Source organism: Notolepis coatsorum, assembly GCF_963971535.1.
Source record: "Notolepis coatsorum genome assembly, chromosome: 20".
NCBI classification, from domain to species: domain Eukaryota; kingdom Metazoa; phylum Chordata; class Actinopteri; order Aulopiformes; family Paralepididae; genus Notolepis; species Notolepis coatsorum.
In genome coordinates, this window is record NC_140184.1 from 29386298 (window position 1) to 29400145 (window position 13848).

General features: G+C 40.9%; 1 protein-coding gene across 1 annotated transcript in view; it reads left to right on the forward strand.

Annotated features, from left to right (window-relative positions):
* slc12a1 (solute carrier family 12 member 1) overlaps positions 1-12958 on the forward strand; it is a gene marked incomplete at both ends in the record, with an annotated part of 35729 nt that extends 22771 nt beyond the window's left edge. Inside the window, 11 exons of the mRNA XM_084337750.1 lie at positions 1382-1493; positions 2499-2639; positions 3621-3727; positions 4088-4170; positions 9101-9226; positions 10712-10840; positions 10946-11057; positions 11437-11523; positions 11937-12072; positions 12193-12260; positions 12823-12958. Of these exons, the coding sequence (XP_084193876.1) occupies positions 1382-1493; positions 2499-2639; positions 3621-3727; positions 4088-4170; positions 9101-9226; positions 10712-10840; positions 10946-11057; positions 11437-11523; positions 11937-12072; positions 12193-12260; positions 12823-12958 (1237 nt within the window). The remainder of the gene's footprint in view (positions 1-1381; positions 1494-2498; positions 2640-3620; positions 3728-4087; positions 4171-9100; positions 9227-10711; positions 10841-10945; positions 11058-11436; positions 11524-11936; positions 12073-12192; positions 12261-12822) is intronic.
* Positions 12959-13848: the final 890 nt, after the last annotated feature.

The following is a 13848-nucleotide window of genomic DNA, read 5'->3' on the forward strand; positions in this document are numbered from 1 at the left end:
ACTATTACACTATTACACTATTACACACTAGCACACTATTACACTATTATACTATTACACTATTACACTAGCACACTATTACACTATTACACACTATTACACACTATTACACACTATTACACTATTACACACTATTACACTATTACACACTATTACAGTATTACAGTATTACACTATTACACACTATTACACTATTACACAAAATGTGCACATTTTAGTTTTTCATTTTAGGTATTTTGTGGTACCATGTGGTATATTTCCAGGCACTTTGGGGTATTTTGGGATATGTTGGGGTACTTTGGGGTATTTTGGGGTACTTTGGGGTATTTTGGGGTATACTTTGGGGTATTTTCTGGTACTTTGGGGGTATACTTTGGGGTATTTTGGGGTACTTTGGGGTATTTTGGGGTATTTTCTGGTATTTTCTGGTACTTTGGGGTATACTTTGGGGTATTTTAGGGTATTTTGGGGTATTTTCTGGTATTTTCTGGTACTTTGGGGTATACTTTGGGGGTATTTTAGGGTATTTTGGGGTATTTTCTGGTATTTTCTGGTACTTTGGGGTATACTTTGGGGTATTTTAGGGTATTTTGGGGTATTTTGGGGTATTTTATGGTATTTTATGGTACTTTGGGGTATACTTTGGGGTATTTTGGGGTATTTTGGGGTATTTTGGGGTACTTTGGGGTATTTTGGGGTATTTTCTGGTATTTTGGGGTATACTTTGGGGTATTTTGGGGTACTTTGGGGTATTTTGGGGTATTTTGGGGTATTTTGGGGTATTTTCTGGTATTTTGGGGTATACTTTGGGGTATTTTGGGGTATTTTCTGGTACTTTGGGGTATTTTGGGGTATACTTTGGGGTATTTTGGGGTATTTTCTGGTATTTTGGGGTATACTTTGTGGTATTTTGGGGTATTTTCTGGTACTTTGGGGTGATTAGTAGGACCCGTTGAGGGTGTTTTTATTCAGACAGGCTTTTAATTAATTCCCTTATAATTGTTGTTTTGTTTTTAGGACTGACATTTATGTTGCACTCATATTTAGTTATTTAATGTACTTATGTTATGCCTATGCTTAGGTTGTGTCAGATTTTTTTTATGTGTAGTGCGTTCATCTCTATGTAACTGTTGCTATGTTTTACTTCTGTGAAGCACTTTGTGATTTTATCTGTGAAAGGTGCTATACAAATAAAGTTGACTTACTTACTTACTTACTTACTTACTTACTTACTTACTTACTTACTTACTTACTTACTTACTTACTTACTTACTTACTTACTTACTTACTTACTTACTTACTTACTTACTTACTTACTTACTTACTTACTTACTTACTTACTTACTTACTTACTTACTTACTCACTCACTCTTTCCTCAAGGCCTCAGATCCTAGCGTTGACAGCATCACCAAAAATCAGACCCGCTCTGCTTGACTTGGCTCACTGCTTCACCAAGAACTACGGACTCTGCCTCACCTGTGAAGTATTCGTGGTAAGGGCATGTTGTGTGAAGCGTTTGGGGTAAGGGTGTGTCGTGTGAAGCATTTGGGGTAAGGGCATGTTGTGTGAAGTGTTTGTGGTAAGGGCTTATTGTGTGAAGTGTTTGTGGTAAGGGACATTGTGTGAAGTGTTTGTGGTAAGGAACCATTGTGTGAAGTGTTTGTGGTAAGGAACCATTGTGTGAAGTGTTTGTGGTAAGGAGACATTGTGTGAAGTGTTTGGGGTAAGGGCACGTTGTGTGAAGTGTTTGTGGTAAGGGAACATTGTGAGAAGTGTTTGTGGTAAGGGCATGTTGTGTGAAGTGTTTGGGGTAAGGGCATGTTGTGTGAAGTGTTTGGGGTAAGGGCATGTTGTGTGAAGCGCTTGGGGTAAGGGCATGTTGTGTGAAGTGTTTGTGGTCATTTGAAAATAGAAGGCATGGGTAGAGCGCCTGTTACTGAGTCAGCCGGAAGCTTCACTCAAATCCAGAATCTTTATTAAAATGTCAACCTTCCCCTCAAATCACGATTTCTGTATCAGCTGCAAATTGTGCAAAACAAGGCCTTCGAGTCTGTATCAGCGATCCAAGCAAATACCAAGTGGGGATGTAATAAATGCCAACAGTCTGGACGTCCTAGACGGAGGTTTAGGGTCAGTTATGAGACGTGAATATTAAAGAGGAGGTGTCTGTGTACTCAGTGGGTGGGGGCTCTCTCTCTACCCACCTGTGGTAGAGACAGTCTATCTAGTTCTCAAGGACACACACACTTGGACACAAACTAGCACACACACACATGCACACGCACACACATGCACACATGCACACATGCACGCACACACACACACACACACACACACACACACACACACACACACACACACACACACACACACACACACACACACACACACACACACACACACACACACACACACACACACACACACACACACACACACACACACACACACACACACAGTACATATGGTGACCCTGACATACTGTGACCTCTTCCAGGGCTCCAGATCAGAGGTTCTTGAAGAGATGAACTCTGGCATGGAGATACAGCAGATGTGGCTCAACAAGAGGAAACGCAAAGCGTTCTATGCTGCTGTGGCCTGTGACCATTTCAGGGAGGGGATTGAGACTCTGCTGCAGGTCAGTATGGATATGAATTATTAAAGACTTCTGAAACTATTCATGAATAATATAAATAATATTAACATGAAAGACTTATTGCCCTGGGGTCGTATCTCATTAAGCAATTAACTGTTACTTTTACTGAATTAAAGCATTAGTATTAGTATCATTATTCTTAGTATTATTATAACCATTATTGTTATTATTTTATGCAACATAATTTCTGGAAAATGTATTCCTTTTTTCTGCAGTTCTTCTGCAGAGTGTTTTGATGAGAGAAAAATGTAATACAAGACACATTTAGTTATCATCCCTCTACTTCCTCACCAGACTAGAGAGGTCTGGCCTGTATACCATCACCAGAATAGAGAGGTCTGGCCTGTATACCATCACCAGACTAGAGAGGTCTGGCCTGTATACCATCACCAGACTAGAGAGGTCTGGCCTGTATACCATCACCAGACTAGAGAGGTCTGGCCTGTATACCATCACCAGACTAGAGAGGTCTGGCCTGTATACCATCACCAGACTAGAGAGGTCTGGCCTGTATACCATCACCAGACTAAAGAGTTTTGTAGCAGAGAGGCAGGAGGACGGGGTAGTTAATGAGGAGCTAGAGGAGGACAGTGTTATGGCTCTGGCTAGCACACCCTTGAGATAACGCCTTGGTTCATTGTCAGGATCGGACACTTCAAACAGCGCAGCAGATTAAAAGCTATAATTGATTAACACTGCATTGGACTAGGCCCCGCAGACAGAGGCAGATTTGCTGGGTGATCTGGCCATAACTTCGGTCAATAAAACGACGTCTTAGCTTATTCTTATCCAGGGCATTCTGAATCTTATTTGAGATAAGAACCATTTCTTCTTAGCTGTTAATTAGAATTACAGCCCTTTGCAGCCCCTGTATAATCAGGCGTGTGTGTTTCTTCTGTGAAGTGCAGAGTCTGGTTTAGTGTTTATCTTGTTGGTGTGAATGTCCTCTGTTTCCTTACACAGGCATCTGGCCTGGGTCGAATGAAGCCCAACATCTTAATGGTGGGCTTCAAGAGGGACTGGAGGACTGTTGGCACAGGCACTGTGCAGAGCTATGTTGGAGTGTTGCAGTAAGTCTCTCTCTCTCTCTCTCCCTCTCTCTCTCTCTCTCTCTCTCTCTCTCTCTCTCTCTCTCTCTCCCTCTCAAACACACACACGCACGCACACACACACACACACACACACACACACACACACACACACACACACACACACACACACACACACACACACACACACACACACACACACACACACACACACACACACACACACACACACACACACACACACACACACACACACACACACACACACACACACACACACACACACACACAATGAATAACAGTCCAATCTGTTATGTTTAGAGCTTCATGTTGTGTTGAGCTGTTGTCCTAATCTCTTGTTGTTTTATGTCTGTGTGTCAGTGATGCTTTTGACTTTGAGTACGGGACTGTGGTGTTGAGGATGAGCCAGGGCCTTGACGTGTCTCACATTATAGAAGCACAGGGTGAGTATGAAACACACATGCATGCAATTTACTGTTGTTTATCATGGGAGCACAAGGAATATTAAGCAGCAGAAACAACAAGAAGCTAACCTTGTTTTTGCATTACTTGTGTGTATTAGGGCTCATAATAAAACAAAACAAAACAAAACAATGGTCCTCATTCTCGAACATGTGCGTAAGTACCTTTGTAAATATCTTGGTAAAAATGTCGTACTAACAAATTTACTAAAATCCTCCTCCGGATTCCTGAACACGTGAAACGGTCTCCGTAAGTGGCAAAAATCCTTGCAGCTGGGTTCCCATGAATGCTCATTCTTAAACTGCAAAGTGCGTTCTTGTACACCTGAGTTTGCATACAGACACGCCCAGCCAGCTCCTTATAAGAAGAAGGAGGCGTGTGCAAAACAGCAGAGGGTTGGCATTGCATCTGCACCATGCTGATCCATTCAACAAGTAGCTGCGGAAGCGATTTGCGACTGATCTCAAAATTTGATTAGATTCAAATGTATTGTAATTATACAGCACAAGTACAATACACCACTGAACGATAAGTATTGACATTTCAAGAGACAATCGCGCAGTCGTTCAGTATTGACATTACTAAATGAGATGTCATGCTAATATGTCATGTTCTACAGTAGGACATACTACTATAATACCTAATAAAACAAATCATTAGAATAATAGAAGCCTACTTTGCTGGAACGATTAATTTAGCATGTATACAGTACATGTGTGTGTGTGTGTGTGCTCGTGCGCTGTGGCTGCCTCACTGTGGCAGGAGGACCAGGCTCCACAACAGGGGGCAGCGACGGCTGCCAGAGGAACCCAAGGAGGACAATACACTACCTAAAGCATACTGCACCTTGTGACACTGTGAATACTGGAATATATATTTCATATTTCATTTAGTTAGATTTAAATTATAATTATATTGACAAAATTGTTTACCCCATGCTCAGTATGCTCAGTATATTCTTACTGTATTTATTTCTGTATATTTTATTTCATTTCATTTTATCCTATTTTATTTTACTCTACTCTTATCCTAGGCAACTTGAGTTGATTTGTGTTATTATTCTAATTTGTGACCTGTCCTGTCTAAATGTTTAAATGTTGAGCGATTTGCAGTGTCTAATTTCCCACGGGATAATAAAAGTATTTCTATTCTATTCTATTCTATTCTATTCTATTCTATTCTATTCTATTCTATTCTATTCTATTCTATTCTATTCTATTCTATTCTATTCTATTCTATAAGCCGTTTCTCCACGCATTTATTTAGTTCTAGCAATAGGAATACATCAAACCACCAATAAATAATATAATAGAGAAGAAGACCGTATATATGGCATATTTGATACAGTATAGTCCACTATACAGTAGCTATATCCACGGCGATCGGTTTAGTTCTCATTTATTTAGTTTGCAGTGTGTGTGTGTGTGTAATGCTCACAATGCCTCATTGAGTCAGGACTATAATGCAAAACGTAATTGAGATACAAATATTGTCGTATTTATTATCATTATAATTATTTAATTCCACGGATGTCTGTAGTATTGGCAATCCCCAATGTCTCAGAGAAAGCTGTTGAAAACACGGGCACACACCGGTTTGTCCGACTTACGACTGCCTTTTCGAGTTCATAAATCCTACAACGAATTTACAATACAAAGCTGTTCGAGAATGCCGAATAAGTACGAAAATCGAGTTACGAAGGAATTCCTTGGTAACTTTCACGTATGTCCATTCGAGAATGAGAATGAATGATGTATTGATTCATTACTTTGCTTAAATATCCATTACTTCCTCCAATTTACTACAAGATTATTGCAAGATTACAATATTGCAAGATTGCTATTAGATACCTATATACCATAGATACCTATGAAGGCAGTCACTGCTGCCTGTTCTAGGATGGATGCTGGAGGTAATACTGGGAAGGAGTGCCCTTTTGAAATAATTCAACAGACAGAATGTCACTAGTCTTGCTTTTATGCGTGCAGGCAGCTCATTTGGGTATGGCTAGAACTTCACTGTCACAATTTGACCTTGAAAGGACCCCAGTCTGGTCTTTTCCTCAATATGTCGGCTTTGGGGAAAAACATTTACCAACTTTTTAATTCCACTGTCACAAGAAATACAGATGTAAGATTTGTTTATTAAGGACAATGCAAATTGATGAACATCATTTACATGAGTGTATGCATAACATCACAGCATGATATGAACGTAAATATGCGGGGAATAGCACAGGGCTAATTTCCACCCGTAGTCCTAACATAAAACAAACACAAAACGGACCTTACAACGTTCATTCATAAAAACTGACATCACTGACATGACCACACTAACATGACATTCAGTCAGTACAACATCACTAACATCCCTAATGAGTGCATATTTGGCTGTCTAACAGCCATTTCCTGAGTTGGCCCCTAAAGGTGGACAGGGTGGTACAATCCCTTAAGGGGACTGGAAGGCTGTTCCATGTTCCACTTCCCTTTATCGATAGAACATTTTTGCTAAAGGCGGACTTTCTAAAATGGACCTTACAATCCCCTCTGGTCAGGTGTTTGACCTAGTGGCTAATCCAGTGTTCCTTTTCTCGTGGATAAACTCCTTGAGAGGGGGAGGGGCTAATCTGTGCTGGCATTTATATACAAAGCAGGAACTTTTATAACGTCTGAGGTTTTCAAAATTTTAAATTAGATGTTTATCCAGGATTTTACAGTGGTGGTATGAGTACTGTTTCCTGTCATATACCTTCAATGCTCTGTAAAGCTGTTCTATGGGTTTCATGGCTGTGGCCCCAGTAAATGACCAGTTTAGAAAGCAATATTCAATGTGGGAGAAGACCATACAGTGTAGGTATGTCTTTACGGCTTCAAGTGTTAGGGAGGGCCGTATTTGTTTGAAGTTGGAAATGTTGAAGTACCATGTACCATGGATCGAACCCCTCAGGGTTCAACAGCACTAAACACAGAGCCGTCATAGGCATATAAAATGTAAGGCTACGGTGAAGATATATCCCCTGAGTGTTAGTGAGACAGTGAAAATGTAGATATCACTTGAAATTAGAGAACCGGAGGAAGCTAGGGGTACCAACCAGTCTATGCTATTTTAACCCTAGAAACCTGTGTAACGCAGGTGATCAAGGCTGTTTCAGAGGCAATTCTAAAGCGTGATTGAAGATAGAGGTATCAATGTAGACCTTGAGAAATCCATAGACACAACCCTTACATGCTACCTTAGCAGAAGATGGATGATCATTCTCTCCAATTGCTCCATTTTATTTGGGAAAGAATCATTACAGCCATCTCACCTCAAGATGTGTGAATGAAAATGGGCTCACTGGAACCACAAAAGTCTCACCTCTACAACCATGTCAGATTTGTGCTAATCGCATACAAGTTATGGTAAAATCTTCTTTATTATATTTTGCCTATTTCTGCATACTGAGTTATGAAGCCTAGACTCTCTTGAGTCCAATGGACACAATTGTATTTATGTGTAATGATGTGAGTAGTCATGTTAGACCTTTCAATGTGGGGACAGAAAACGGGTATTTGGCCTCACAGCCCCCATTGAACCTCATTGAACCTTTACACTCCTAAAGGTTCTATAGATATGGGTCATTAAGTGAGTTTGCGGTGCACCGTATCTATGTACATTGACCATAAAGGGGGGTGGGTGCCAGTCAGAAATCTTGCCAAGGGCACCAAATGTAACAGTGACTAAACAATGCAGGTGTAAAGGTTTTTAAAACCAAGCTTTTTAATTATCTTTCCTGTGCCTCTGGATATGACATCATCATCACATTTTGGATGATTCCTATTAAGGAAATAAACCACTACTGTAAAGTACAAACAGTACATTTACAAATTAAAGCAATTATTCGGTTTTCACCAGGATTTGTCTTTCACTATATAGCTTAAGAAAATAGATCAAACAATATTCAACCTAATAGCTGCTAGTGTCTAATTAATTAGGCCTACCCTAAATGCAACTATTATAAGTGTCAATAACAGATGTTATCTGCATCCTTGGTGGTATGCAGATAAGACTCAAATCAATTGGTCTATGATAACTGACAACACTGATAAGGCATGGCTCTTTGCTCCATACAGTCAGATGAAGGTCAGATAATCTCATTGAAGAACATAATGGAGTTTGAAGTGGGCTGTTATCACAAATAAATAATTCCAAAGAACATGAGAGGGAGTGAGTTAACATCATGACTGTGTAAATATTAACACCTTGACTGTGGCCGCAGGGGAGTGCCGTATCATTAAGTGGTGATGATACTTACTATCACACAACCTCTAGTGTTCTATAGGTTTTATACAACCGTTTTTACACATATCTGATTTCATATCATGACTAAAACACTTAGGTTTTAACAAAAGGTTAATTCAGCTCTGGATAGATATTCTTTGCTAAGCAACTTCTAGCTGTGATGTTACAGCAAACAGACCTTTCGGTTATAGCAAATAACACATGGCTCTCGGCCAATAAGATTGCTTGATCTGAACCAAATGTTGTATAAATTAATTAGCCTGACGTGGTCATAATGATTACAGTTTCACTGTAAACTGGAGCTAGAATTGGCGACTACGATAACCAGAATTTAAAAAGCATAAATGGTCTTTGCTAATAGCCATAATAACTGTCTATAACTGGGCGGCACAATGTCACAGTGGTTAGCACTGTTGCCTCACAGCAAGAAGGTCCTGGGTTCAACATGCATGCAAGGGGCCTTTCTGTGTGGAGTTTGCCCCCTTGACCAAAGTACTGGCATTACAACTGGAGTTGGTTCCCAGGCGCCGCACTATGTGTGGCCGCCCACACTGCTCCCAAGTAGTTAAGATCTAATGCAGAGGATGAATTTCCTCAAGGGGATTAATAAAAGTGTTCTGTCGCCCCCAGATGAGATGGTGAAGGCTGCACAGGAGCAAGAGGCCCTGGAGAACGAGGGGATGCCAAATGGAGGCAAAGGGAAAGGATTGTTCAGGAGGTCCAGGAAACCCTCAAAACAAGTGCTCACCACCAGAGGTACCAGGACCTGTTGACCGCTGTCTTTTAAGCTGACTTGATATGCCATTTAGCAGATATCTTTATCACATGTGATTTAAAGTACAGTGATAGGCTGCAGTGTTGACTTGAAGAGATTAGTGGAAGAGAAGCAGTCTTAATAATAACAACCGTATTTGTATGTTCAAACAGTAGTATTGATAATTAGATTTATTTTATTGAAGATTTGTTTGCTATCCATTTAAACATGTATGGTACGATGCTGTATTATAATGCCTATAACCTAGATACAGTATATGTACACACACACACACACACACACACACACACACACACACACACACACACACACACACACACACACACACACACACACACACACACACACACACACACACACACACACACACACACACACACACACACACACACACACACACACACACACACACATTCCTTTAGCTAACTAGACTAAAATAACTCTCTCACTCACACACACACACACACACACACACACACACACACACACACACACACACACACACACACACACACACACACACACACACACACACACACACACACACACACACACACACACACACACACACACACACACTCACACACAGAGATCACACTGATTTATATCAGTCAGACAGAGATATACATCATATCCATTGGAAGATTAAACTTGTGAACTGGCTGTTCCTGCTGATGTAGTCATCTCCTAATGGGTTTCTGGGCTTGTTTTCTCATCCAAGCGAACTCTCCTCTCTGTGTCGCCCCATTATACAATGCCCAACAACCCCCCCTCCCATATCACCTCTCCACTCTCTCTATCGTACACACCATCTGTCGCTCTCTCTCTCTCTCTCTCTCTCTCTCTCTCTCTCTCTCTCTCTCTCTCTCTCTCTCTGCTGCTGAGGTCAGGCAGACGCCTGCGAACACCAGCTACTAGGACAGAGAGACTTCGGCTCAGCTTCTTCCCCCAGGCCATCAGAGCCCTGAACACTGAACTCTCCACACACAAGCACACATGAGCACACACACAACACACACACTGTACACGCTCACACACTAGCAGCCACTTTAACATGAGCAAGCACACATTCATGCTGCACACGCCCACACTTATGGCCACTAAGGAAAGGTCACTTTAAAAATAGTATAGTATAACCGGAGATTGTATAAATTAGCATGTACAGAAAGACACTACCAAAGGACCTAGCATGTCCTCCATGCTCTGTAAATAACGTATGTACATATACCGATATGCCCTAACATGTTACTTGTTTACTGCACAATGTTACTTGTTTATTGCACAATGTTGATTCTATTATATGTTATTTGCACATCGTTGCGGGCAAGACCACCCGCATTTCATTGTATACTTGTATGCCGTGACAAATAAATCTCTTGACTTGACTCTCTCTCTCTCTCTCTCTCTCTCTCTCTCTCTCTCTCTCTCTCTCTCTCTCTCTCTCTCTCTCTCTCTCTCTCTCACAGTGTCAGTGTGCGCCCCCCCGACGCCGCAGGTTGCCAAGCTGAACGAGAGGCTGGTGGAGTCCAGTACTCAGTTCGGGAGGAAGCAGCCTAAAGGAACCATGGACGTGTGGTGGCTGTTTGATGATGGAGGTAGGCCGCCGCCCGGTCCCTCCATGCCTCACACACGTCACATTTCTTTTTTGTACTATTACCGATGAGCAAGGTATTAAATGACACACCCTCTCCTTCCCCCAGGCCTGACCCTGCTGATGCCCTACATCCTTACCACCAGGAAGAAGTGGAAGGACTGCAAAATGAGGATTTTCATCGCAGGACAGCCAGGACGCTCTGACCTGGACAAACAGGAGTGAGTACATGTAACTGTTACACATTATTGTTTTTGTTCTCATGATTCAGTGTTCTTTAAAACTAGGGTTCTCACTAGGTTACAACTAGGGCCGGGTGATATGGCCAAAGTATCATATCACAATATTTTTTTGGTAGATTTTTTTTGGTAGATTTTTCTGTACAAATTACAATGTTATATGAAATCTTATTCAACGTCTTTATCTTGTAATACAATTGTTATGGTGTTAGTTCATTCCAAATGGTATATTTTACTTAAACTTTTACTGTTAAAAGGAACCCTTTTTTCCTTAACTAAAGGATATACAGTATATACAGGAACTTCTCTTTAACATTGTAACTGCACATTAATCATCAGCTTGTGGTTCTTTGGCCCGCAGGATGAAATCTTTGTTGGAGAAATTCAGAATTAACTGCAGTGACATCAACGTCATTGATGACATCCATGTCAAACCCAGCAATGACAGGTAACCACACCGAATTAGTTCATGGCGAGATGTGGAGAAAACAGAATGTGCAATATTATTAATCTAATATCATTGTCATATGAGCCTGTAGAGAACTGGCCCCATCAGTCATATGCTGTTTTGGGAGGGAAATTCCACACATTCCACACTAACCCTGTAGCAGTGATCACACTAGTTACTTCAGTGATTGATTGATTGATTGATTGATTGATTGATTGATTGATTGATTGATTGATTGAAGGAAGAAAACAACTAGAAACTGGAAATGTTACATTTTAAAATCAGATATCCTCTACTTCTACTATAGCTCTACATTGCTTCAGGTATTCTATACTTAAAAGTATAAATTAACTGAAATGAACATTCTCCAGAATCAACTTCATTTTATTTATTGATTTCTTATCTTCCACCAGCTGCAAGGTATTTGAGGACATGATCGAGCCGTTCCGTCTGCATGAGGGGTCTGAGGACACAGCACAGGCTCAGGCCCTGCGAAAGGAACACGCCTGGAAGATCAGCGACGCAGAGCTGGACACCTTCGAGGAGAAGGTAAAACCACTCATGCTGAAATTCAAAACTGTTCTTTGACGTGGGTGTGAAGGCCTGGGACACATTGATTCTGAAGTAGAGATGGACAATGACTACTGCTCTTTTTTTCTTCATTTACAGACACAGCTCCAGGTGCGACTGAATGAGCTGCTTCAGGAGAACTCCAAATCAGCCAATATGATCATGGTGTAAGTACAGGATCCTGGAACTTCTGTATGGTGTTTTTTTTTCTTTTTCGGTAGGGACGCACAATTTGTCAGCTACAAAAACGGTGTTGGCCAATATCTTTTTTTTTTGGTCTGATGAGAAGGACTGGGCAGATGTCAACATCTGGTGATTATTTTACTGTTTAACTGTACAGGGCTTTTTATTTGGGGTACTTGTACATGCACAACAGCATTGAAATAGACTGCAGAAACAGGTTTTTTTGTTTGTTTTGTTTTTTATACAGACCAATATCAGTAAATATAGGTTATCATCCATAATGTGTTATTGGTTATCAGTCAAATGTTTCATATCGATCGATGCATCCCTACTTCTTGGTATTGAACTAGAAGCCCAGATCACAATGAGTTTTAGTTTTTTTTTTTACAATCAAGGTGATTCTTTAGCAATCAGAGCAAAGCCTGAAATAACTAGCTTTCTGTCAAGGTAGATATAGTTACCAAAGCAAAAACAGTGAGGCAACTAAGTAATTATTACTAGTATAGTAATGTTAAAGTGTAAAATATCATCTCTGACCCCCTGCAGGAGCATGCCCATCGCTCGTAAGGAGTCCGTCTCCGATTACCTCTACATGGCCTGGCTGGACATCCTGACAAAGAACCTTCCGCCCACTCTTCTCATCAGAGGCAACCACAAGAGTGTTCTCACCTTCTACTCCTGAGCAACTCACAGGCCAGGCAACAGAGTGGCCACTATTGGTGACCATGATAAGAAAGGAGATTTACATGGCTGTATCATAATAATGGACCATGTTCATAAGGCCTACCGGTCTCCTGGATCGTGTCATTCAGCCCTCCTGACCCACCTCACAATGCAACCATGTGCACTAATATCGCAACTGGTTTAGTCTTGTATGTTTGTAAAGACAATTTGGTGTTGTGTTTAATGAGTGCTGTTTCCATTGGATCAAAGAAAGTGTCTTCTACTTTCCCTTGCTGCCAAAGCACCGCCTTGCTGCCATTTTACATCTCTCTTTTTTTATATTAATAAAATTAGGGATGACAGTTGGCACAAGGTAAACAAACCCAAAGGCCATTGATTGTCAAAGATGAAAATGTTTGCGCTAATTTACTCTCTGGCCAACGTGTAAATTAAAAAGCTGTCATGAGCAGTTATTTTAAGTACGTTCTTTTCACTATGTAGAGCGTCAGACAGATTGTTAACAAGCCTGACTGGTTGGCTTGATACCATCTGGCTGCCAAACATTCTGCTGCGCCTCCTTCCCGGTTTGGATGCCCAGAAAATGCTCTGAATATACACAAGAGAATACTGACAGTTCACTCATGAAAGGTCTAGTTAGACTGCCAGAATATGCTCAGAGTGTGAACATTGAAATACATGAACTTATCTGATATTTAGACACTTTATGGTATTCAGTGAAGTTTATACCAGAGGGTGGGTATTACAATAATGATGTTATTATATCTAGAAGGTGCCTGCTGTATGCACATGGTCCATTGAAGTGTTCATAGGTTAGGTTTAGGGCAATCAAGAATCAAGTTGTCTTTGTAGCATGGCTAGAATGTTCCCATGGACAGTTGGACACACAAA